This window comes from Amphiprion ocellaris, chromosome 15, assembly GCF_022539595.1.
Source record: "Amphiprion ocellaris isolate individual 3 ecotype Okinawa chromosome 15, ASM2253959v1, whole genome shotgun sequence".
NCBI classification, from domain to species: Eukaryota; Metazoa; Chordata; class Actinopteri; family Pomacentridae; genus Amphiprion; species Amphiprion ocellaris.
The window spans coordinates 15,454,118-15,477,371 of NC_072780.1; the positions used below are offsets into that span (position 1 = coordinate 15,454,118).

A 23,254-nucleotide genomic window follows, 5' to 3' on the forward strand; every position below is an offset into this window, starting at 1 on the left:
GAACTAGGTGAAAAGTTATGATGGAAACTCTGTTTCAAGGTTGTGCTGGAGACTCTGTTTCACAGATAAGAACAACTGCTGAGGTTTCATCCTCCCCCACAAAGAGAGGGGAACCATCTTCATGGCTGTGAGGTTCGGAGCATCCAGATCGGGACAAGATGGCTGCTCATACACAAAGGAGGAGGTCAGATGCGCAGAGGACAACCAACCAGAAGAAAGACACACCCTGAATGCTTACGCACCTGTGAAACTAGACATAAGGCTGGGTCAGGGGAGGAATAGTGTGTCAGACTTTGTGAACAGACAAAAACTCTGTTGCTGTCAGGGACAGAAGCTTGGACCCAGAGCTCTGTACTATATTCAATCTGCTGTTAAATAAACATGTTTAATGAGACCTAAATACCTTCTCCTACTGCTTCATTCAACAAATGCACAGGAGCTATCTCACACATAGTCTGTTTTCCTGGCAGAATGAGATTTTACTCCAACAATCTCTCTCTCACAGTGGTTACAGGCTTTAATGGAACTTATTCCCCTGAAAGCAATGACGTACTGGCTTAAAGACAAACCTGTTATTTTATAAAACTTGGATCCCTTTTTGGAATTATGTCGGTATGGAGAGTGCACAGACTCTACAGAAGGGCCTCTATGGACTTATCTGGTCAGACATTCCTAGAAAGAACCACACTTGAGTTTTGGTATCAACCAAACACCACATAGTAACAGCGATTTTATTGATTCCATACTGTCGCTATTTCATAATTTTTTACTGTATTTTCTACCATGCGTGTGACTGCAGAACCCTTTTAACCCTGAGTCCGTTCAATCTGGCTACACTTTGATTCAGCTCATTTTAAAATGTGAGGACAGGATTTTGATGTCATTGGTGTAGTTCTTCCTGTTAAACTATTTTCAAAAGTCACACAATTATTCCTTTAATGCAACTGATGCAGATACACTCTGTACTTTGCTGCTCTGAACAGATGAGGGTGCCCTGCCAACAGATGTGAGGATGAAATGCACACTGTATATTGGCTGCAAACTGTTGACTAAAGGTACATACATATAAAATTACATTAAAAAGCAATACAGGATCAAATGCTCAGTTTATGTAGACAGGAACCTTTAAAAACACATTGCTCTGATAGTATGCTCTATATTCAGGCATGTGGACATTTAATAGTTTAAATAAGAGAGTCAGTATATTTTCCAAGTGCAAGATAATAGTTTGAGTTAATTTTTCTGTGTAGTTTACTGATCTTTTCATGTCTTTTAAATCACTTAAATGGCACTTCTTTCTTTCAAGGAAGCTACGTTTTGTTATCATTGCTGCTCTCATTCAGAGGTTCACTTGTTTCTGTATTTTTCCAGTTTCCGTCATCACACATTTGGATGTCACGCTCTGTCACCTTCAGATGGTTGTGAAACACGTCCCCCAGGAAATGTGTTTGTTTACCACAGAATGTTCAATGTGCCATGACATGATGGCTTACAGTGATAAATGTATTATTTTAAACCATTAGCAATCTCATTATATGAGTTCACGGGTTCTTTAAGATTACAAATGATTACAGAAAACATGCCATTTGTTGAAGAAGTCGTCAGTGGTTTCTGAAAATGCATTGTCTGAGCTGAACGGAACTAATCTGTATATTGAGCAAATACAAAGTTCATGTTGTGGTGTCAGGACATTTAAAGTCATGCTGCACTCACGTACCTCAACAATTTAGTTACTTGGTCATTGGGAATATTGTCAGAACTGAAACTGCAACATTTTTCCTCATATGTGCTCACACTGTGGTAACTGTCAGAAGATGAGTTATATTGTGGTATTTAAATTAAGATTTGCAACATATGAGTATATATGTGCATTCTATGATTAAATGACAATTCAACAATATAGAAAATCTACACACTTCAAAACCTATTTTTTTTATTGAGTTGAGACTAATGTGGTACTTTTTACAAAATTAGACATGATTTGAGCATGATTTTTCTTCTTCCCTGTCGGCCACATTAAAATGTGTGAGAAGTATAATTTGCAGTACATAAAACATAGAATCTGTATGAATCTTATATATATACACACTGTTAAAGATATAGTCATCAGTGTATATACTGTATAAAAATTTTCAACGGAGTAGATCTTTAAACACTATCTTAAGGGAACATCACCGACAAGGACAATAAACAATTTATTTTTGTCTAAATCTGCACGAAAGAAAATTATAAGAGGAAAAGAGCACTGTGGATGGCCTAAAATGCCATGTGCCTCATTTAACTAAGTCTGGGGTTGTAATTGCTGGTTGGCTAAGTTCACAGGCAGGAAATGTGGGCACAATGTAGCATTTAGCACTCTGATCTTTTCTAATCTGCACATAATCAAAACTGTAATGTACCAAAACATCAATCGAGTTTCTCCCCTTCACATTAAAAGGAGTATCCATCTACAAGAACAGACTTAGTGACTGTAACATAGAGATCTTAGGTCTGGTCAGAAAGTCCTCAAAACATCTACGGTTTGTCCTGTACAGAAAGCTGCTCTTTACTCTCTATTTACCAGGAGCAAATGTTCTGTAAAACACATCAGCGCACTTTTTAATTCACAGACTCTGCAAATAAAAACAGGTACAATTTGATCGTGATAGAACCGTCATGATGTCTCTGCTACAGTGTATCTGATTGGTTTGCTGGAGGTCAGTGCAACACTAACAGCATCACCAGGTTATCCATTAATTCAGCACACTCCCATTTTACACAGGCAGGGAGGTTTAACCACTAAATCATCATGCCCGGTGCTTGCTTTCACTCCCTTCCTGCTGACCTGATTACTTCATAAAAACCAATAAAATCCATAATCCTGACTCAAAGCTGAAACTGATAGGGCATGAAAAGACAACCAACTTTAGAGAACCAGACAGAGGACGAGAGGAGAGCTGGACATCACTTAGCCCAAACCACTGGTGACAGTATTTATTCTGATGAACACTGAAAGGAGATCAACTGGAGAAACCTAGACGGAAGAAGAAAATAATACAACCTGACTGACGTGCATGCTAGTAATAAGAGAGAGACTTAAATCCTTGAAAGAGAAGCCTTTTTACCAGCTGAGAATGGGCCAAACAAAAGATTCTGCAGTGGAGGAGAGACCCAAATGGGACAACAAGGCTCAGTATCTGCTAACATGTATTGGCTTCGCAGTGGGACTTGGAAACGTGTGGCGGTTTCCCTACCTGTGTCAAATCTATGGAGGAGGTGAGATGCTGCCTTTCAATTGTACTTTCCATACATCTTAACATATCTTAATTGAGTTAATGGTGTGAGAATGTAAGCATTTTATACCTACATTAACGATTCTCCAGTCAAAAGGATGCTTCAGTTTAGATTTAACCTTTGTTTCAGTTGAATTAGTCATTAGGATTAGAAACAAGGTCAGTTCCTGTACGAATGCTGGGAAATGATAAGTCTTATCTATGCTTGATTGATCGTGAAAAAACATCAGGGATTGTTTTGCACAATAAACCCCATTTCTGTATTTACTTCCTCATAACTTCCAGTTAGATATGTTGAGTCTTGAAGCCACAGAATAAAAGAGCACCCAGGTTAAGTTGTGTAAACAGCAAATCTTGGAAAAAAGCAAACGGGGCTCTATCAACTTCACATATTGACTCTGAGATTCAGAGATTCCCGTAAGAGTGAGCCTCTGTTTGACCTCGACTTAGTGATCCCACTAGTCATATTTGTATTTAGTGACTTTAGCCTTTTGCATTATTTCGTAAAGATGCAGTTGTAGCAGAATATAACAATGTTTAATCAAGTAGGAACAAAGCTGAGCTATTACTTCACTTTAGTCTTTTCTTTCCAAGCCGCTTTTTACTTCTACTCCACCACATTTCAAAAGGAAACACTGTACTTATTTTCATGGGCATACTTAAATATCTTTATTTAGGAGACATTAGGAGCACAGCATTGTTTATTGGACTCTCTGCAAACTGTGATGCTGAACATTAATGTTTCTGATACTACCTTTGTGTCTTCAGGTGCATTCCTCATCCCCTACCTTATAGCGCTGGTGTTTGAGGGCCTCCCCCTGCTCTACCTGGAGTTGGCTATAGGACAGAGGCTCCGCTTGGGAAGCGTTGGGGTCTGGAACTCCATCTCTCCGCTGCTGGGTGGACTCGGTGAGGGGCCTAAAATTATTAGTAAAATGCATTGGAATCTTTATTTGGCCTGGAAGTATATCGGTCCAGTGTTTGGATGTATTGTAAGGAAACATTTCTTCAGCAGAGAGTTACAACCACACTACTTCTTTTTTTTTTTTTTTTTTTTTAAAAACGACTTTAAAATAGACAGATACAGTGATGTATTTGGAGTGGCATTATGAGGGAAATACAGTCAGAAATACAATAACAATGCATGAAATAAAATGAAAGTACACCAAATTTACACAATCACCTTTCCCTTATAAGCTGCACTCAAAAAATGAGAAGAAAACATTTTGGAGAAACACAATAATACATGTTCACTTTGATGATCTAAGAAGCATGTGTTTACAGCTTACTACAGTCACTTTCTATATTGGACAAAGATTCATTTCTTAAGCTAATCTTTTTTTGCAGTTTGGAAACTTTCTTTAAGTCAGCATCGTGCTCCTGTGTGCAGGTATTGCCTCCTCCATTGTTTCATTGCTGGTGTCCCTTTTCTACAACACCATCCTAGCCTGGGTGCTCTGGTATTTCTTTCACTCTTTCCAGAACCCACTGCCCTGGAGCAGCTGTCCACTTAATGTAAACCGTACAGGTAAGAAGAAAAATTATCCCTTTCTGTTCTTCTTACTACTTTTGATACATTTATGGTTACGCACTGTGATTGCTGTGATTTCAAAGCTGACAGAAACAACAGAAATGTTGCCACGCTGCAGCTCAGTACAATATGAAAGGTTTTATTGTAGCCCCACTGTTTTGAGAAACTAAAACAAAGGTAATGTCTGTAACCTCGAGGACTCATCAAAGTCTAAGTGACATTTCAGGGCAGATTTTATAGCAAAATTACTGGATTGCTTTATGGCACAAAGGAATGTCACAGACAGTGGAATAAATGCCAGCCAAAGAGCAGATCGGGGTGTTTTACTCTAAAGCTCCAAATGTAATATGAATAGCCCTGGATCTAAATTACTTTGTGGTTTTTTTTTTTCTTTCAATTTCATTAACAGAAGCAAGAACAATCACGAAAAACAGCCGGGATCTATTCATCTCTCATTCTGGTCATGCGTTATAGCCCTTCAAAATAGTTTGACATAATTGATCAAAGACATTCCCAAAAGTCTCACATGTTTGCTAAAGTCAAAATATTTTTCTGTAACGTCAAGTATTTCATGACAGAAATTTCTCTGTCACCATCTCGTAGCTGGATATTTGCAGCAGCGATTATTCATCCACAAATTGCATACAGTATTGGTGGGTATAGATGCTTCCCACAATTTACATATTACATCACCAGGTAGCAGAAATGAAAAAATGAAAATAGAGTTGATGTTTTACTGTGAGGTAAGCTCTTATGAGCATATGAAAAGAACTTTTATTTTATTCTTATTTTGTTATCGACACAGGCTGCAGGTTAGGCCTGATTATTATTAGTTATTTCATTTCTGTTTTGTGTTTTGGGACTTCATGGGTAATTTGCTCTCCTCTCACCAGACCTGCATTGATACTCCTGGACTATTTTAATGGTTAAATTACAAAAAATACTACTAAACAAAATATATGAAAACAAGTATTTCAAGTCACACATTTTTATAAGTTTACAGCTGTGTAAAACATCATAAATTCCAAGGCACACAGTTTGAGATCAACTGCTCGACCCTGTGATATTAAAATTCCTTTACTGTAATGCACTAAAACACCAAGTCAGATTCCTTGTATGTGAAAACCTAGTCGGCAATAAATCCTTTACAATAATGTGAAATATGGGTTTGGAAATTAAGATTACCTTACGTTACAGAGAGCACAGCGTATTGGGTTTTAATTTCATTTTAATCTAAAATAACTAGAAAATGGTACAGTCATCCAGTTCAAATCAAGACATCTGGATTTTTATATGTTTTCAGAAATAGCATCAGTATTAATGTCATGATGATGACATACACCATTTAGACATAACACTATGACCACCTCCCTAATGTTGTGTTGGTCCCCTTTATGATACTAAACCTCCTCTGACTCAGTGGGGCATGGACACAGGAACTCTGGGGATGTCCTGTGGCACCGGGATGGTGGCAGTGAGTTCTGTGGGTCCTGTGGGTTGCAGAGTGGGATCTACCTAGATCAGGCTTATCCTGACACATCCTACAGATGCTCAATAAGATTTGGGGAACGTGGAACCCAGGTGAACACCTTAGCTCTGTCGTGTTCCCTGGGCCATTCCCGAGAAGTTTTTGCGGTGTGTCGGGGTGCATTGTCCTGCTCAGGGTGGAAACTTGCATCAAGGACTGCTGTTGCGATGGGGGGGGTTGATTGACCTGCCATGCTTAGGTAGGTGGTACATGTCAAACATCCACATGAATGTCAAGACTCAAGGTTTCCCAGCTGAACGTTGCATTATAACACAATGATCGATGTTATTCACTTCACCTGTGAGTGGTCACAATGTTGTAGCACATTGCTCAATGAAATAAAAGATTAAAAGAACACATTTTCAATCAAAATAACACTATATGAACGAAGGGTATTATGGATAAGAATACGACAGATCATTTTTTGGTATCTGTGTACGTCCATTTAGGCTATAATGTGGAGTGTGAGAAAAGCACTCCTGTGGATTACTTCTGGTACCGTGAGACCCTGAACATCACAGATGACATCGAGATCAGCGGCTCACTGCAGTGGTGGATGGTCCTCTGTTTGGTCAGCGCCTGGTTTATCGTCTACATCTGCGCTATCAAAGGCATCGACTCCATAGGAAAGGTCAGTGAAAAATAATTAATTCCTATACCAAAATCAACCCCTCTATCATACCAAGTTGTGTTATCTGATTATTTACCGTTTCAGGCTGTGTATGTGACGTCCACATTCCCTTACCTGGTACTGACTATTTTCCTGATCTATGCCCTCACTCTGCCTGGGGCTACTGACGGACTGGTGTACCTCTTTACCCCTGAAGTAAGTACTTATAGGATTGTATCTTGAGTCTCAGACACACTTCCATTGTACTAATTTGTTGTTCTCATGCTTGCTGCAGTGGAGCACACTGTTGAACCCACAAGTGTGGCTGGACGCTGCCACCCAGATCTTCTTCTCTCTTTCTGTAGCTTTCGGAGGTCTCATAGCTTTCTCCAGCTACAACACAGAGAGGTAAGGACTACACCTCCTCAACTGAGTGTCTGGTAAGGACAAGGTGATTACAAAGCTCTGTGTTTTGTTGTTCTGTGTCTACTAGAAACAACTGTGAGAGGGATGCCGTTCTAGTAGGAGTAATAAACAGTGCCACATCTCTCTATGCATCCATTCCTGTTTTTTCTATCCTGGGTTTTAAAGCCAACAACGCCTTCCTCTCCTGTATAAACGAGTACGTATGCACATCTGTTGTAGGTGATTTTAAAACTTGTTTTTTTTTTAAATCCTGAGAACTGATTCTTATAATCCCATCCACAGAAACATCCTGGCTCTGACCAATGAGTTCGAGATGCCTGACCAGAACATAACAGTGGACAACTATGATCACTGGGTCAATTATCTAAATCAGACATATCCAGACCAGTTCTCCAAAGTACCCTTAAACGACGGGTGTGACCGACAAAAATTCCTTGACGAGGTATTCGAACTTATTTCTAACCTCCCATTTTCTGGAATTCCTGCTTGTTTTCCGCCCTCACTTTGCTTTCCACACATGCAGTCATTTCAAGTTTCCTCATTACTTTCTTGTCTCTCTCTTTCATCTTCCTCCCCCAGAGTGTTTCAGGTACTGGTCTGGCTTTTATTGCATTCACTGAAGCAGTGATAGCAATGCCAGGCTCTCAAGTATGGGCCATTCTCTTCTTTGTCATGCTCTTCAGCTTGGGTCTCTCCTCCATGTTTGGCAACATGGAAGGCGTCCTCACACCCATCAGGGACCTCAAAGTGCTTCCTAAGTGGTTGCCTGATGAGATCTTTACAGGTAATTGTAAACCACCTGAAGCTGGTATCAAACCAAAGAGAATATTTATATTTTTCCATTAAATTCTTTCACTAAAAACCTTTTTTTCCCCTCATTTCCTCAGCGATTGTCTTCATATTGTGTTGTGCTGTGGCCCTCATCTTCGCCCTGGGCTCAGGGAACTACTGGGTGGAAGTTTTTAACAGCTACGTGGGCTCCGTACCTCTGCTCATCATTGCACTCTTTGAGCTTATAGGAGTCATTTATATCCGTGGAATGAAAACGTAAACCTTTCAGCTCTTCTTTCTCATCTCAGATATAACTCTGTAGTCTTGTCATATTCACGTACAATTTTAATTGCAATGTGTTTAACAGTTTCTCCGGTTTGTGCTCTGATAGTTTCAGTGACGACATCTATTTCATGACCGGGAGGAGGCCCAACATCTTTTGGAAGGCGTGCTGGATGGTCATCAGTCCTTTGTTGCTCCTGGTGGTGTTTATCTTCTACGTGGCCGTCCAAGCACGGAAACACCCCACCTATCCCGCATGGAACCCAGATTATGTAAGCAAGTGTGACTGGTTTTCCCCAGTAGAGTTGGAACAGGCAAAAAAGAGAGCTAAAAGTGTGTGAATTTCATTTATACTCCCAAGGTAGTCAGCAAAACCACTCCAAATATATATATGCGAATGCTGCTGAGGTTCTGAACAAAAACTTCAAAAGGTTGGCAATAGGACAGTATTTGCAGATATTTTATTTACAATGTGAACAAAGCTCAGATAACAAAGCTAATTTTGTGATAAGTACATTTATGTCACTATCTTAATAAAGCAGAAGGCAATTTCTCAAGATAATTTATAGTTCATTTGATCACACCTGATTTTAACCTTTGAGATCAAAGTCACGATCGTGCTCAGTCTCAGCAGAATGCGCTGGCCTGGTAGGCTGCAGCCAAGCTGGTCGTGTGTCATGTGTCATGTGTTTTTGTATTTGTTAGACTCTGAACGAAGACCCGTCCGATGTGTTGATCATATTGTACTCCTTGATCAGACATTTTCAGCTTAAGTCAGTTGTTGCATTTGCCAAGACGCTGTATGTGCATCCCATCATCATGAGAAAATCGGTCGTGTTATCGAGATGACGAGAACTTACATATGTATAGAAAGTGAGAAAACAAGCTTCTGTTGTCACTGATGAGATAATTTACCCACTATCTCTAGATGGCAGCGCTAAAAAAAATATTTAAAGTGCTGCCATTCTCGACTTCCAACCTGGCTCTGCTCTAAGGTTAAAAAAAAAAAAGCCTTTCAGCAGCGCAAAATTAAAAAAAAAAAATCATTCTGCATCTCCTTTGTTTAATGAATACACAAAGTGAAAAGTGAAAATGGTTTTATGAGAATTTATACACTCATAATATTTCTTGGTTGGACTCAGTAATTTTAAGCGAGGACAAGTGAACCTAATTACTTACTGTATGGCTTTATTTAATTTAAACATGTATAAATTCTTATTTTTTCACATTGTACATGTCATTGTCTCTAGGTTGATTTCCCCAAAACTGAAACGAAGTCATATCCAGACTGGGTGTTTGCCATAATCGTCCTTCTCTGTTCAGTGCCTGTGATTCCTATCCCTCTAGTGGCTATCTACAGACTGATCCGCCGAATAATGAGGAGGTCATCTCATCATGCCGACTCAAACCCCTACAACAATTACGCCTTTGAGGGTTAAGCACAGGAACAGAACAATCAAAGAGCTTGAGGAATGTGGCGAGTTACAAGGTTGCCATGTTCCTGAACAGAAGATGTCTTCATGTTATCACTACTTGTGTGGAATGTTCATCTAAATTGCAATACAGAATTTAATGATTCTGATCTTTTAATGATCAGGAATTTTGAGAACATGAGGCGGCATATGACAAACAAAACTAGATTCATTTAACGGTAAGATTTTTTTTTCCTTCTGACATTGTTTTTGTGGTGTACATCATGTAAATAATATTCAGCAGAGTGAAAAACGCAGCCTTCTTTGATTCCACATTTATAAAAACCACATATTTGGACACAAATGTAGGTTTAACAAGTATGAGATCTTAAATTTCATCCATTTTTAAGGAGAAATATATTATTGTACAAAGATCATTTGACTTGTTCACTGTAATGGTAATATTTCTGTGCACTTTTTCATGTGATTTATTTTCTATGTGATGCCATGTTTTCTTTGTGGCAGTTTTCCACTGTGGAAAACTACCACAAAGTGTAAATCAAAGTTCAAACAGTCAAACAGCTGAGCAATGAGACCTGCTCTAGTACAGAAGCTCAATAATTTTCTATTATCCATCTTTACTGATCTGGTTGTTGTTGTTTCATAGGGTGTGTTTATGACTGGTGTTTATCACTTAAGTGTTTTATATGAGATGACTCAGACGTTTTTTTGTCAACCAGTTTGTCTGACGCTATGACATATATTACATATTATGTCTTCGGAAAGCTGACAGATAAGATAAACCCAAATTACTGATTTCAACACACTGTTCATCTCACTCATATAACCTGAGGATCAGACATAAAAGTTTTGTACAATGTCTTAATTTTGACAGACAACGCAAACAAAAGTAGAAACATTAACATTTTAGGAAAACAGGACTAAAGAAATACTTATCCATACCTTTCAGTTCATAATAGTTTTCTTTGGTTGTGTTGGAAACTGTAATTGTGCCAACTGGTAGTTTTATGTCTGGATGGCCAAGAAGTCAACTGAAATTCTGGGGTTAGCGGCCTGTCGGACCCTGGCCAGCCTCAGATCCCCGAGACACCGCTCCAGATGTCGCTTCCCTGTCGAGACGAGACCACAAGATAAGATGCTCTTTTTTCTTCTTTAGTGAACTGTAAAAGTTCATCCACGTGAACTGTAAAAATCAACTTAAGGTGGCAATAAACTGACTTGTGTACATATAAAATCGCATATCTGTATTTAATGGCTTGGGTGCACATTTCACAAGTTCATATTAACTTCAGTTATATTTATATAGCACCAATTCACATCATCATCTCAGAGCACGTCACATAGTTTGGTGAGATCCTTACAAGGTGCAAAAGGATTGCCCATCCTGGAAAATTCCAGCGACATTGTTTTTGTATTTATGGAGCCTTTGTCACCGTCACAGCCATCACTTATTTTGCTTCACAGACAGGTGGATGATGGGCTGAACGATTTCAGGAAAACATCTACTTGTGCTTTGATGTCAAGCTACAGTTCAATATTCACAGTGCAACAGATTTAAAAGATGTGATGGAGCATTACTACATGAGTTACCATCAAAAGTGCAATTTTCTGGCTTCAAATAAACACAATGAGGCGGAGTTTATGATGTGTAATTTGGCCGCTCCAATCAGGACAGAAATGTTCCATCACTTTGTGCTGCCACAAATACAGCAATCTGGTGTGACAGGCTGTTGCATGGTCATTTTTGGCACAAATTTTAAAAAAATTTCATTTAAAAAAAAAAAAAAAAAAACTTTTGCACTAAGTTAAACATGAGAATTTGCTACTTTCCTTGTTTTATTTGATTGTAAATGGAGCATCTTTGGGTTTAGGAGTACTGGGGAAAAAAAACTAAAGCACGTGGACCATCACACGTGCCGTTTATGATTTTTTTCTGAATATTTTACATCTTATTAATAAATAAAACACATTAAACAATTTTGATTTACTTCAAAACTGGAAGAATGTGCCACATCAGATGTGATCATCAGTTTGGATCGTCTTTTTGTGATATTGATGTGAATATGCGCATGTTTCCTGAGGGTACGTACGTTTTTGCAGGTGTGGGAGCAGAGCTTTATAAAGACAACGGTGGCGAGACAGCACCAGCAAGAAGGACAGACAGAAAAGCAGCTCCACTGCTTCATATTGTAGAATGCCCGTCTGGGCTTTATCACCTAAAATCAGTCCTGGAAAAAGGGAGAGAGAAAAACAATATTAAGATTCTAAGTTTTTCACTTGATCTTTTATTCAGATGTATGAAGTGGAATTGTTGCCTTTGTTGCTGAGCCTGATGAACTTGTTGGCATACTGTGCCATGTCCCATATCATCTGCAGGAAGTAGGCAGGGTTCTTAGCAACCGTCTGACCAAAGGGCAAACTCTGTGCACACACATGGAACCTAAAGAGTAAACAAAAAAGAGACAAAAGACAATATAGAGACCAGCCTCATTCAGATATTGACATTAAAGGAGATTAAAGGCAGTACGTACGTTCAGTGCTCAGTGCAGGCATTGATTAAAAACAATCTTTGTGCTTATATTTATAGTAGTATTATCTTTAAAAGTCTCTACATTGAGCCAAAGCCTGTGAGCACATGTGAGCGTAAAAGAGAACTGTGTGTGAAGTTCCTGAGATTTTCGATGCCCCTTTAACGTGTTCAGTCTCAATCACTTGAATTTTGCGGGAAAAAAAGTCCCATTTAAGGATTCTGGCTGTACCTGCATGCATGCAGCAACACCAGCTTGTAGATGTTCTTGTAGACCGCCTGAACAGAATTGATCTGAGGAGAAAAATGTATCTATTATTATATTAATAACAAAACAAGACATGGGGACATTAGTTAGCATTAATGACGAGCAAACTTTTGTTATTGTTTTTACATGATATTTCATATAAGCACAATAAACCTGTTACATTTTCTGTTGCCCTGTTTGTCTTGTAGATACATTTACTGATGTTTACTCTGCTTACTACTAGAAAACCTGACACATTCACAACTAGAATTTACCACTCTGTTGCTATTTTAGGGTGAGGTCCTACTGGAAATTTTTGATGATACACATCAACGCAATGCAGCTGGGAGATAAAACTGTCCATCAGCATGTTTTGTTAGATGAAGTGCACAGTTAGTTCATTAACCTTCAGTCTTCTGAAGGGTGTCTTTATAGATTGCCCCTTTGTCCCCTAGAACTGGTATAAAGTTACTATTCATGATATAACCATACCGCAGGATCAAGAGCCTTTTTGAGTAGAAAATGAGGAAGATCTAAAACTTTGTAAAGCATCTGTTAATTGACAACATTTTCCATCAAAGGCTTTTAATAAAAATATACAAGTCAGTGTTGCTTCTACTATAATCAAGACAAAAAATTTGAAAAATCTCAATTAATCTTTACCATTTCCTTACTCGTATGCTTGTATGATATTGCTCTGAGCTTAAATGGACACCAGGTAGTGAAACAACAATATTGTGTGATGTATTAGCATTCAAGTTTGTATCTTCTAAGCTTTTCCTAACTATACCTTCAGTCAATCACTTGGGTCATAAATTATGCAAAATGCTAAACTGTTGCAGGATTTTTAAATCAAAGGACTCTTCTCATCGCTGACCTTCAGGTCCAAGAAAAGAGCATGGCACTTGAGCCTGAGGACATACATTAATTTCCTCCTCATTTGTTGTCCAGCTGAGCGGAAAGAGCCCAAAGTTAGGCTGTAGCGCAGGGACACACCTGCATAGCTGTGAAAAGATAGCAGCAAAAGGGACAAAAAGGATAATTTAGCATGAAAAAATATTTCAAGTAGCAACAGAGTTATAATGTTTACTGCGCTGTATTTTAGAATGAAAATCATAAGCATTGTCTTGTGTTTATGATCAAGTGCAAAGTACAGGAAGTGTTTCACTCAATTTACAAAAAACCATAAAGGCTGGCAAAAACACAACAACTTTCCAGTAAAGAAACACACTTGGCAGTAATTCTGCAGCAGTAATTCTACAACAGTTAACAATAAGTTTCACCTGGAATAATCTTTATAGACGTCCAGTGAATGGGTGTCCAGCAGCAGTCCACACCAGGGGAAGGGGCAGTGGGGGGGCAGCACACGGATGTCAGGACAAGGTCCAAGGCTTTCTGACACTTCAAAGTTGACAACCACCTTTTGCGGGTTGACCACCAGGCCATACTGTGGTACTCCAGCCATCAAAACCCTACACAGATAACACGAAAGTGGTATTATTCACTGTGAAAATTCAAATGTAGCTCTTTTTAGTAGCAGATCTGCTGCAAAATGCTCCATTAAGAAAATAATCTGTGCTTGAACTGACTTGAGTTAATTTGTAGATGTCACATGTGTGTAATACTGTTTCTAAATAAATGAAGCAGTGAGACTGAGAGGAATACCTACACTGAAATCACATATAGCCATAGACATAGGGATGGGTACCCTGGGACTCATGTAGTACCAGGGCAAATCTTTTGCACCGGAAAGTGATCTTCTCCCAAAAACAGATTTTAGTCCACAAAAGCAATTATCGGCATAATTTTAGATCCTCTGTGTTGAACCCATTCTGTCCTTTTTAACCTGTTAAAATAGCTTTAAAGGATTAGCTCAACTCATATAATGTCATTTTCTACTTGCCAAAAAGTGACTACGTCAACTCATTGTGACTGAAATGTTATTAATGCATCAAAATGATTTGATTTCATTCGCCAGTCATATAACCTGCGGGATTTTTTTTTTATTGTAAATATAATCATGTTAATTACAATCTTAACATGGATATTAGTCATACCAAATATATACAGCCTAAACATCAGAGACAATACTATAAATTATACCTATCACTGAGGGCTTCAACTATCGATTATTGTCAAGTAATCTGTGGACTAATGTCTCTTTTAATTGATTAGTCTTTTGTTTGTAAAATCTGAGAAAATTGTGAAAAATGTAGATTACTGTTTATCAAGGTTCAGAATAACATCCTCAAATGTCTTGTTTTGTCCACAGTCAAAAGATATTCTGTTTACTGTCATAGGAGAGTAAAGAAACCAGAAAACATTCACATTTTATATGCTGGAGTCCAAAAATTAAGACTTTTTTCTCGTAAAAATTACTTAAACTAATTTATGGATTATCAGAATAGTTGGCAATTTATTTAATAGCTTACCACTGAACAATTAATAGTTGCTACTCTTTGTATGTGCATGTTAAGACTGTTTGATCCAGATAAAAGCAGCTATAGACGAGTAGAAACTGGGCAAAAATCTCATTTGGCACAACACAGATAACCTCTGACAGTGACGGCTCTGTTAAAAGTGCTTCAGAAAGCAAGAAGATTATTGTTTTGCACATTTTATCTCATCACTGGAAGATATGTCTGATGTGTGTGTGTCTATGATACACCTATGATTTCTAAATCCTAAACAGATGTGTCTACTGGAGTCTGTAGCTCAGACAGATGATGACTGATTAATCTTCACTACAGTTGATGCAGAAAATGTTGTTGCTACAAGAGCAATAAGTCGTTTGTATGTCAGAGCCGAAACACGATCAATCTGCGCAGGTATTCCATAAAACTTCATCACGTACAGAGCTGGTAGTTCGTTTCTCGATAACCTGGATTGTTATGTTTGGTAGCGGCGGTGTTACTCAAACAAACAAAGACTAATGATTAAGTATGGAAAAACTAAGTGTGCTACAGCCAGTTGTTTAACAGTGACCATTCTCATAAATTCAGTCTGAAATTCTGAGCATCATTTGAACTGTCCATCTGAATTGTAGCTGATTTCATTATTTGGAGGCTGCAGACAAACTCTGTTTCCTTCACTAAACTAGTAAAAAATGAAACAGTTTTTTATCATTGCAATGTGCTAGCATTTACTTATCTGTTCAAGGTGGAGCTTTAAATTCTGATATGATGTTGGACAGTTAATTGGATAATATTTTATTTTTAAGTAAAATCTGTGACGCTGTCCACAGTGCTCTGATCACCCCATCAACACAACATTAGTGTCTATATACATTTGAATTCTTACCCAGTACATAAGAGAAAATAAAGCAATTGTTATTTTATTTTTAAGTTGTTTTTTTCACTTAAAAAACTAAACAAACAATCACAAAGTACAGATAAGAATATCATTAAAGTATCGACTCAATAAGCAATATCAGTAAAAGTAGTAATACTGTTAAAATCTTAGTGATAACCATCCCTACATACATTTATGTTGTGTTCTCTGTTGATTCTGCAGATCATACTACAAAATTATACTTTGAACTATCTTGCATGGTTTCTGACAGGAATGTTTGGTATTGATAATAACTGATATTATTATTATTATTATTATTATTATTATTATTATAATATACATATGAAAATATTGCAAACAACTCTGGGCCAGCATCTGTCTAGTTGACACTCCCAAAATTGAAAAAAGATACAGTCTGGTTGTGGTTATAGACTTTCTCTCCACCTCCCAACACTCATATTTTGAATGTAATGTATTTGCCAAATGAGAGACAAAACACACAAACAAAATAAAGATGAATTTTACCTCAATTTTTCACATCAGAATACGAAGAGACCACCTTTCATCAAATGATTAAACGCAAACATTTTCTTTTAATTTTCACATCTTAATAACATCAAATTATGTTCATCTAAAAATCTATAGATATCGCACCAGTATCATTTTTGTGGATTCTTTCGGCCACAATTATCATGTAGCCAAAAAACTGATAAAACAGTCCGAGCTACCCATAACAATTTTACTACTAAGAAAAACAGTGGCCAAAATTAAAATAATCCTTTTTTAAACAAATTGTTATGGTTCCATTGTATCCAACTTTTCCCACAGTCATAATTTAATTTAAATCGTATTAATAATGCTCATAATTATAGTTTTCTCTGAAGGTTTTAAGTAAACATGACATTAGAAAATTTATAGAGATGATGCATCTCTCTCAGGAATGGCAGTTGAGAGGCCTGGTGTCACATGATAAGTAATATGTGTAGCAAAGGTTGTGTGTGTGTCATACTTGAGAAAGGTTTGTGCTTCATTCAGGTCAGGTGTGATCAGAAGGAAGTCGTCTATGAGTCTCATCAAACACCTACAGGGCACAGAGAGAGACAGTAACACGTGCAGTAAATAAGAAAGGAGCTCAAACACAGAAAGACTGCCCTCTCCTGCTGCTGGTGCGCTATCACATCTTTACACGGTGATGTTGACTGAAATACAGAGCAGTGCTCTGCTGTACCCTTTCTTTTGAGTGTCTCTGAACAGCACGTTCTCCATGTGACCGTAGCACAGACAGCAGAGCAGACTGGACACAACCGATCCTTGAGGAATCCCTCGACACTGACGGTATGTCCTGCGACACAGAGGACCAAACACCAGAATAACTGTCCGGGTCAAATCACAAAAGAAAAAAAACAAGCACAAGTTTTTTTTATTTTTTTTTAATGTAATCAGTGCAAAGCTTACTTCTTCCCATATTTAACAACGCTGCCAGTTAGCATTTGGGTAAAGAACTGCAAGGCCTCTTTGCCCTGAATGTCTGAGCAGAAAAGCTGCAACAAAGAAAAAGTAATAAAATGTTCAAGTGTTATGAGCGTTCTTTGGTAAAAATAAAATAAGCATAAATTGTCCGAACCTAAAAGAAAGTAAGAGGATGTCAGTGGCACCTGCTCTACCAGGATGGCGTGATGAACTTTGCCTTTTCTCTGCAGTGAAACCAGAAAGCCCTTCATGTTGGTGGATTCGATGCTGTCCTCCAGGAAATCTGCCTGTGTTAACAAAAATGAAAACTTGGTTAAACAATGTGAGCATATAAATGTCCATATTTGTGGGTATGACTGTACCTGTCTAACAAAGGTCCTTTTCAGGCCTTCGTGGGAATCTGCCCAGATCTTAGCATAGCGGCGGATGGTGATGAGCTCATCCTGGACAGGTGACAGGGCCTGGCCAATCACCTCTATGAGTTTGTCATGTGGCAGGCTCTCATAGGCGCCACTCACATCCACCTTTAACACAGAGAAAGGCTGATTTTAAAAATGTAAAAATCCCCAGCAACAAAACGTTAAAAATAAAGAATAAAAATAGCAATCAGTTTTTTAAATACATTTGTTTAAAATAGTTTGGTTTCATTTAGTCAAGCATAAAAGACATTTTGTTTATCAAATGGTCAGAAATAACAGAAAATGTATAGATTTCTGTCAAATAAGGTAACAGACTCATTGTATTTACTGTACCCAGACTTATGCTTGCTGTTGCGCCAAGTCACATCCAAAGGCTCATTCTGAGCCAAGAAAAACCCTGATTTGTAGCAGCATTATCAGTCTCATGAATATGATTACACTGAATTCTAGTCACTCACATTAAGTAAAATACTTTGAAAGACAATTAAGTATAGCAATTGACCTTAACAAAATAGAGGGGCTGGGGTTTCTCTTTCTGGCCTGGTGCCAGAGAGCACAACACCCTGCGGATATCTGACATCCCCCACACTGTGGAGCCCAGGAGGGATGGAGTACAGTTCACACAGGCTCGCAGCATGTCTTGCAAGTCCCGGACACGTCCTCTGTAGAGCTGTAAGGAAAAGAAATTATCAAAAACTCTGTTCATAGCATATAATAATGCACAACTCATGCATGTGTAAAGGTGAATTTTATTATCATTGTCAAAGTGTACCCTAGTTTTGGGATCTTCTCCGACAACTCGTGTGATCGGCCTCATGCCATCAGTCTTGGGAATGAAGCGAAGTCGGGAGATAACGGTGCCTTTGGGGAGGGAAGCTACTTGAACTGGAGTGAGCTCCTCCATCTGTCCTTTGGAGAGGTGAACTCTACATGACAATGAATTTGTAAGCTCACATCCTGTTGCTGCATGAATATGGGCCTTTCTAAATCAGTGTTGTGTTTACCTGAAGGCCAAGTTTTGCAGTTTGGCCCAGACTTCCCGTCTGTAGAACCTGATGGCGTTTTTCTGCGCGACACTTTCTGTGACATAAAAACAGGCTCGAACGAGGCCCACAACATAACCTTCCAGAAGCCAAGCCAAGAACTGACCCAGCATCCGTGTCCGACGTGCGAATTCACTGGGTGGGACCCGATCTGCAGATGGAAATAGTTTGGTCACATCAGCCAAAATACATGAAGCAACAAAAAAGAAAAAAAAATAACATCAATGATAATCTCACCTTTTTTTCCTAACTTCAACCAATCACATTCATTCACCTTGATATGCCACATCAGCTCAGCCAGTGAGAGCCTCTCAAACTTGCCGTTGCGCAAGAAGCCTCTGACTCTGGCAAGGAAATGAATTCGGTTTTGGTCGCAGCCCCACAGTTCTTGTGGAATCACAGCAGAGAGGCAATCCCTGACGAACAGGTAGACCCGGTGAGGTGCAGAGCGTTGTGATAGGAGGGAACTTAATTCTCCTTGTGCTGCACTGCTCTCCTTGACCACTGGGCACATCCTCTGCAGTATTCTGCTGTAGTGACATCTCCTGTGTCGTCGTAGTAGCCGATTAAACAGCGGGACCATGTAAAAGAAGCGCCGAGGGAGTTTTTTTTGCTTCCTCTCAAGCTCCTTTAAATAAGGCAGTCCTTCAAAGAAGACAATTCTTATCAAATCTGGCCCCTCTAGCCTTCTGGATCCATCAGCACTCTTCTTCCTCCGGTTGAGAAGGAAGCCACACATGCCTCTGCCTCCATACATGAGTCCCAGTGTGCGAAAAAAACATTGTGAGGGTGGCAAAGGAGGGAAAATCCCTGACTTCCAGGATGAACCACCTTCCAAGGGAAGTAAGGTTTTTGGCATTTCAACAAGCTGTTTGATGCCAGCCGCACTATTTTCCTGAGTTTTCACAGACAGTGCTGATTTCTCAGGCACCGACTGTCCCTTCTCCGTGCCAGTGAAATCATAGCAAACCTGTTGAATTTCCTGTTTGTATTCATGGTGTGCTACAGATCTCTTTTTTGAGCAAGTCATAATCTCCTCCTCATCCTTTTGATCAGCTTTCCTCTTTCTTTTCATTGTCTTTGCTCTTAGATCCCGTCTCTTCCTCCTCTTGCTTACAGCAGGATTCTCAACTGTGTGCCTCTTTTTCAAACTCACTGACCTTTCATATTTTCCAAACTGAGAACAGTTGTATTTCCTGTGTGGCGACTGGAGAGAAAACCCACTGGAAGCAGTAATCCTGGACACTCTGTCATAGACTGGAAGGCCGCACACCTGGAAAGCACATGATGGAGGAACTGCCACAAATACAGAGCAGCTCTCCAGAAGGTACCGTGTGAGGTCTGTGCCGAGACGAGTCGTGACTTTCTTCCACTGATCACTGCCATGGATGTAGGCAGCACTTTGAGTCAGATCACCTTGGAATTTGAACTGATCTGCATCCTGATCCTCCTGAGCCAGGGAGAGATACTTATAGCCATGTGCTAAGACATTTTTTTTCCTTTTTCTCTTCAAGTTGTTGAGGACAAAAGCCAGAAGCTCAGGCAGTGTGCAGATCTGTGGAAGGCATAAAATACATCACATTGACATAAGAAGAGATCATCTCTCATCTAAGTGATCAAATCTAATTGCTTAATCTTAAAGTCTCCTATAAACCAGGTAGTTTAGCTGTTTGAACATCTCAAGACGTGCAATGTGAGCTAAGGCAAATCAACTCAAATACAGCATTACCAGTTTTTTTGCTGCTTGATACAAGTTAACTTGGACGGTTGTCAGTTTCTATGACCAATCTACACGAGAAGTCTGTCCAAGAGGACATAATTTACTTCAATTTAAGGGTTGTTGGATACAAAGATTTCTTTAAACTTTAATTGAAAGACACAGAGGTTGTTGATTGATGTGCACAGCAAAGTAAGCAAGGAACAGGACAGAAACACTGAGAAAGAAAAAAAATAAGAAACACAACATCATTTGTATGGAAATATTCCTGCCACAGGGAGGATGATGTTGACCAAAAGCAGGTGCTCTGTTCGCAGTGCCTCCCATTTACTGCCACTCAAAGAGGCAACACAAGTAAAGTGATTGACCATTTAAAACAGAGGCTCTATACGATAGGTGAAAAGCCAGATCTGAATGCCACCCAGGGTTTCTGCAGAAATCAGCCAGTCAAAATTAATGCTATTTAGTGCTATTTTAATGCTATACTCTAAAAATTTTAATGCCACAACTGTGAACTCAACAAACTACATGGGTTTGTTTTTTTTTTGTAAAAGATGATTCTTATATGAAAAACTGTCCCTACATTTCACTATAGTCATTCTCTGAAATCATGTTTTCTAGCCATTATTGCTGGAATTTGCGTTTCCCCATTTCCCAGCTCTCCTCCACCTGGTCAAGCCTGCCGGCCACTTTAAGAACATGCAGTTTTTGGCAATTGTACACGACCGGCCGGAGCAATTATTACAATGCTTCGGCATGTATACGCAGATGCACATATCTGACGAATCGCAGTCTATAATTATGTATTATTATATTATTATTGTCAAATATTTTTCTTAAAAACTGCAGAATGAGTTTTTAATGCCACTGAGAATCAAATTTAATGATTTTTAACGCCATTTAAGACCTTATTTTTCACAAAATCAATTTAATGACTATTAATGCTTTTTAATGCCCTGCAGAAACCCTGGCCACTTAAAGCATAATACTACTTACTGTTTAATGCAGTCATACGCAGATACTGCTCCCTCTCATGACCAAAACTAAACTACCCTGTCACAGCACATGCATTTGTCCCAACTCTTAAATAATCACTTTGATGGATGATGTGCTATGTTCATACAGACCCCTATTATCTGCGACCCTGGAATAGCTTTTAAAGCACTACAACACTACTAACAATTAGCATGCTAGCCAGCAGCGTTAGCCATACCGTTTAACGACTCTCCAGAAGTAGCTACACCACGTCTCTCTTACAAACCTGTCATGGTTGATATTTTTGAACATATAAAGTTAAAAGTTACCTGTTTGCAACTTGGTACTTGCTGCAGCTCCTTGTCAAAACATACAAAAACGCTGCTGACGAATGATTTGAAGCGGTTTGTGTCTGACTGCTCGACAACAGCTGCTTTGTGTCCCTCTCTGAAAACGACGCTGTTAGCAAACTCCTCCAGAGTCTGTATGTGCTGGTACAGTGACCGGAGGATGTCGAGAACATTGGACATATCAGTCGCAGGCATACTGACCGCATGGAGCCGCTGTGTTTGCGCATTTCTGGACAGAGAGCTGCTCGCAAACTTGCGTTGAGCTATATTTGTCCTTTTAAGGGCCCGCGTAATTCTTAGCCAATAAGAGATCGGTTTACTTGGCGTGCCCAATGAGATAGCCTCATATTGCATTCCGATATCACCGTCAACCAATAGCGAAGAAGAAATGGAATGTTGTCTTTTTTCACGAAAGCAGCGGACAACTACGTGCAAACGTGAATTTTATTTGAAAGTGTGCTATCGGATCAACAAATAAAATTAGACTGTTCTCACAGAGGCATGGGAATACCTACACATACACTGGATAGATAGATAGATAGATAGATAGATAGATAGATAGATAGATAGATAGATAGATAGATAGATAGATAGATAGATAGATAGATAGATAGATAGATAGATAGATAGATAGATAGATAGATAGATAGATAGACATTTTTCCAACAAAAAATGGCAAATTAACACAGGAAAAATAAACAAATAAGACTCCATATGTAACATTGGAAGGCATTTAACTGAATATAGCTCCTTCTTGTCTGAACAGCACAGCGTGGATAAATGTTCACTTTTTTCACAGCTATATTTTGCAGTAATACAAATACAGAAATAAATGTAAGCAGCATGCAAACAGTATACTTTTTTCACTATGACAAAAAGTTTAAAAAAAATCTCAACAGGCACAAAACATTTTTCAACTAGTGACAAATTCTTGATTATAAATGACAATGCTCAGATATTGTTACCAGTAACCAGATTTTGTGCAATGGTGCAGCGAGAACCACCTGCAGTTGAATGTGATGAAGACCAAGGAGATGGTGGTGGAGTTCAGGAGGAACAAGTCCCCACCCTGTCCTGTCTGCATCAATGAGACTAATGTGGAGATTGTCCAGACTTACAAGTAACTGGGAGTGAGTCTGGACAGCAAGCTGGGCTGTCTACAAGAAGGGCCTGAGCTGGCTCTACTTCCTCGGGAGGCTCAGGTCTTTTAGTGTATGCAACCGCATGCCCCTGATGTTCTATCAGTTTGTACTGGCAAGCGCTATCTTCTTTGCTGTAGTGTGGTGGGGTGCAGGCATCAAGCCGAAGGATGCCAGTGGACTGAACAAACTGATCAGGAAAGTCCGGTCTGTTGTTGGCTGT

The 23,254-nt window shown here is 39.0% G+C and overlaps 2 protein-coding genes across 2 annotated transcripts; one reads left to right on the plus strand and one right to left on the minus strand.

Moving 5' to 3' along the window:
• The first annotated feature begins 2,809 nt into the window (after positions 1-2,809).
• Positions 2,810-11,087, plus strand: LOC111576121 (sodium-dependent neutral amino acid transporter B(0)AT3-like). Its single transcript, XM_023281650.3, has 12 exons — positions 2,810-3,255; positions 4,041-4,181; positions 4,663-4,800; positions 6,781-6,962; positions 7,047-7,157; positions 7,237-7,349; positions 7,435-7,563; positions 7,650-7,809; positions 7,947-8,151; positions 8,255-8,414; positions 8,530-8,692; positions 9,671-11,087. The coding sequence occupies exons 1-12, from the start codon at positions 3,054-3,056 to the stop codon at positions 9,857-9,859; spliced, it is 1,893 nt and encodes a 630-aa protein (XP_023137418.2). The 5' UTR covers positions 2,810-3,053; the 3' UTR covers positions 9,860-11,087.
• tert (telomerase reverse transcriptase) lies at positions 8,865-22,175 on the minus strand. The gene is made up of 16 exons (XM_035953529.2): positions 21,872-22,175; positions 19,088-20,405; positions 18,812-19,001; positions 18,580-18,733; positions 18,310-18,477; positions 17,751-17,912; positions 17,574-17,675; positions 17,374-17,459; positions 17,147-17,260; positions 16,928-16,999; positions 13,911-14,099; positions 13,505-13,631; positions 12,613-12,674; positions 12,169-12,293; positions 11,944-12,081; positions 8,865-10,962 (listed from the first exon to the last, which is right to left on the minus strand). Exons 1-16 carry the CDS (start codon positions 22,085-22,087, stop codon positions 10,859-10,861), a joined length of 3,327 nt encoding a protein of 1,108 aa, XP_035809422.2. The 5' UTR covers positions 22,088-22,175; the 3' UTR covers positions 8,865-10,858.
• Positions 22,176-23,254: the final 1,079 nt, after the last annotated feature.

Excerpts from the sequence above, each read along its gene's own strand:
- LOC111576121 (XM_023281650.3), top strand. The coding sequence starts at position 3,054 with ATGCTAGTAATAAGAGAGAGACTTAAATCCTTGAAAGAGAAGCCTTTT. Across the intron at positions 7,810-7,946 it reads GACAAAAATTCCTTGACGAG|AGTGTTTCAGGTACTGGTCT; the intron begins GTATTCGAACTT and ends TTCCTCCCCCAG. Across the intron at positions 8,693-9,670 it reads CCGCATGGAACCCAGATTAT|GTTGATTTCCCCAAAACTGA; the intron begins GTAAGCAAGTGT and ends CATTGTCTCTAG.
- tert (XM_035953529.2), bottom strand. The coding sequence starts at position 22,087 with ATGCCTGCGACTGATATGTCCAATGTTCTCGACATCCTCCGGTCACTG. Across the intron at positions 18,734-18,811 it reads CTGCAAAACTTGGCCTTCAG|AGTTCACCTCTCCAAAGGAC; the intron begins GTAAACACAACA and ends ATTGTCATGTAG. Across the intron at positions 12,082-12,168 it reads CATCAGGCTCAGCAACAAAG|GACTGATTTTAGGTGATAAA; the intron begins GCAACAATTCCA and ends CCCTTTTTCCAG.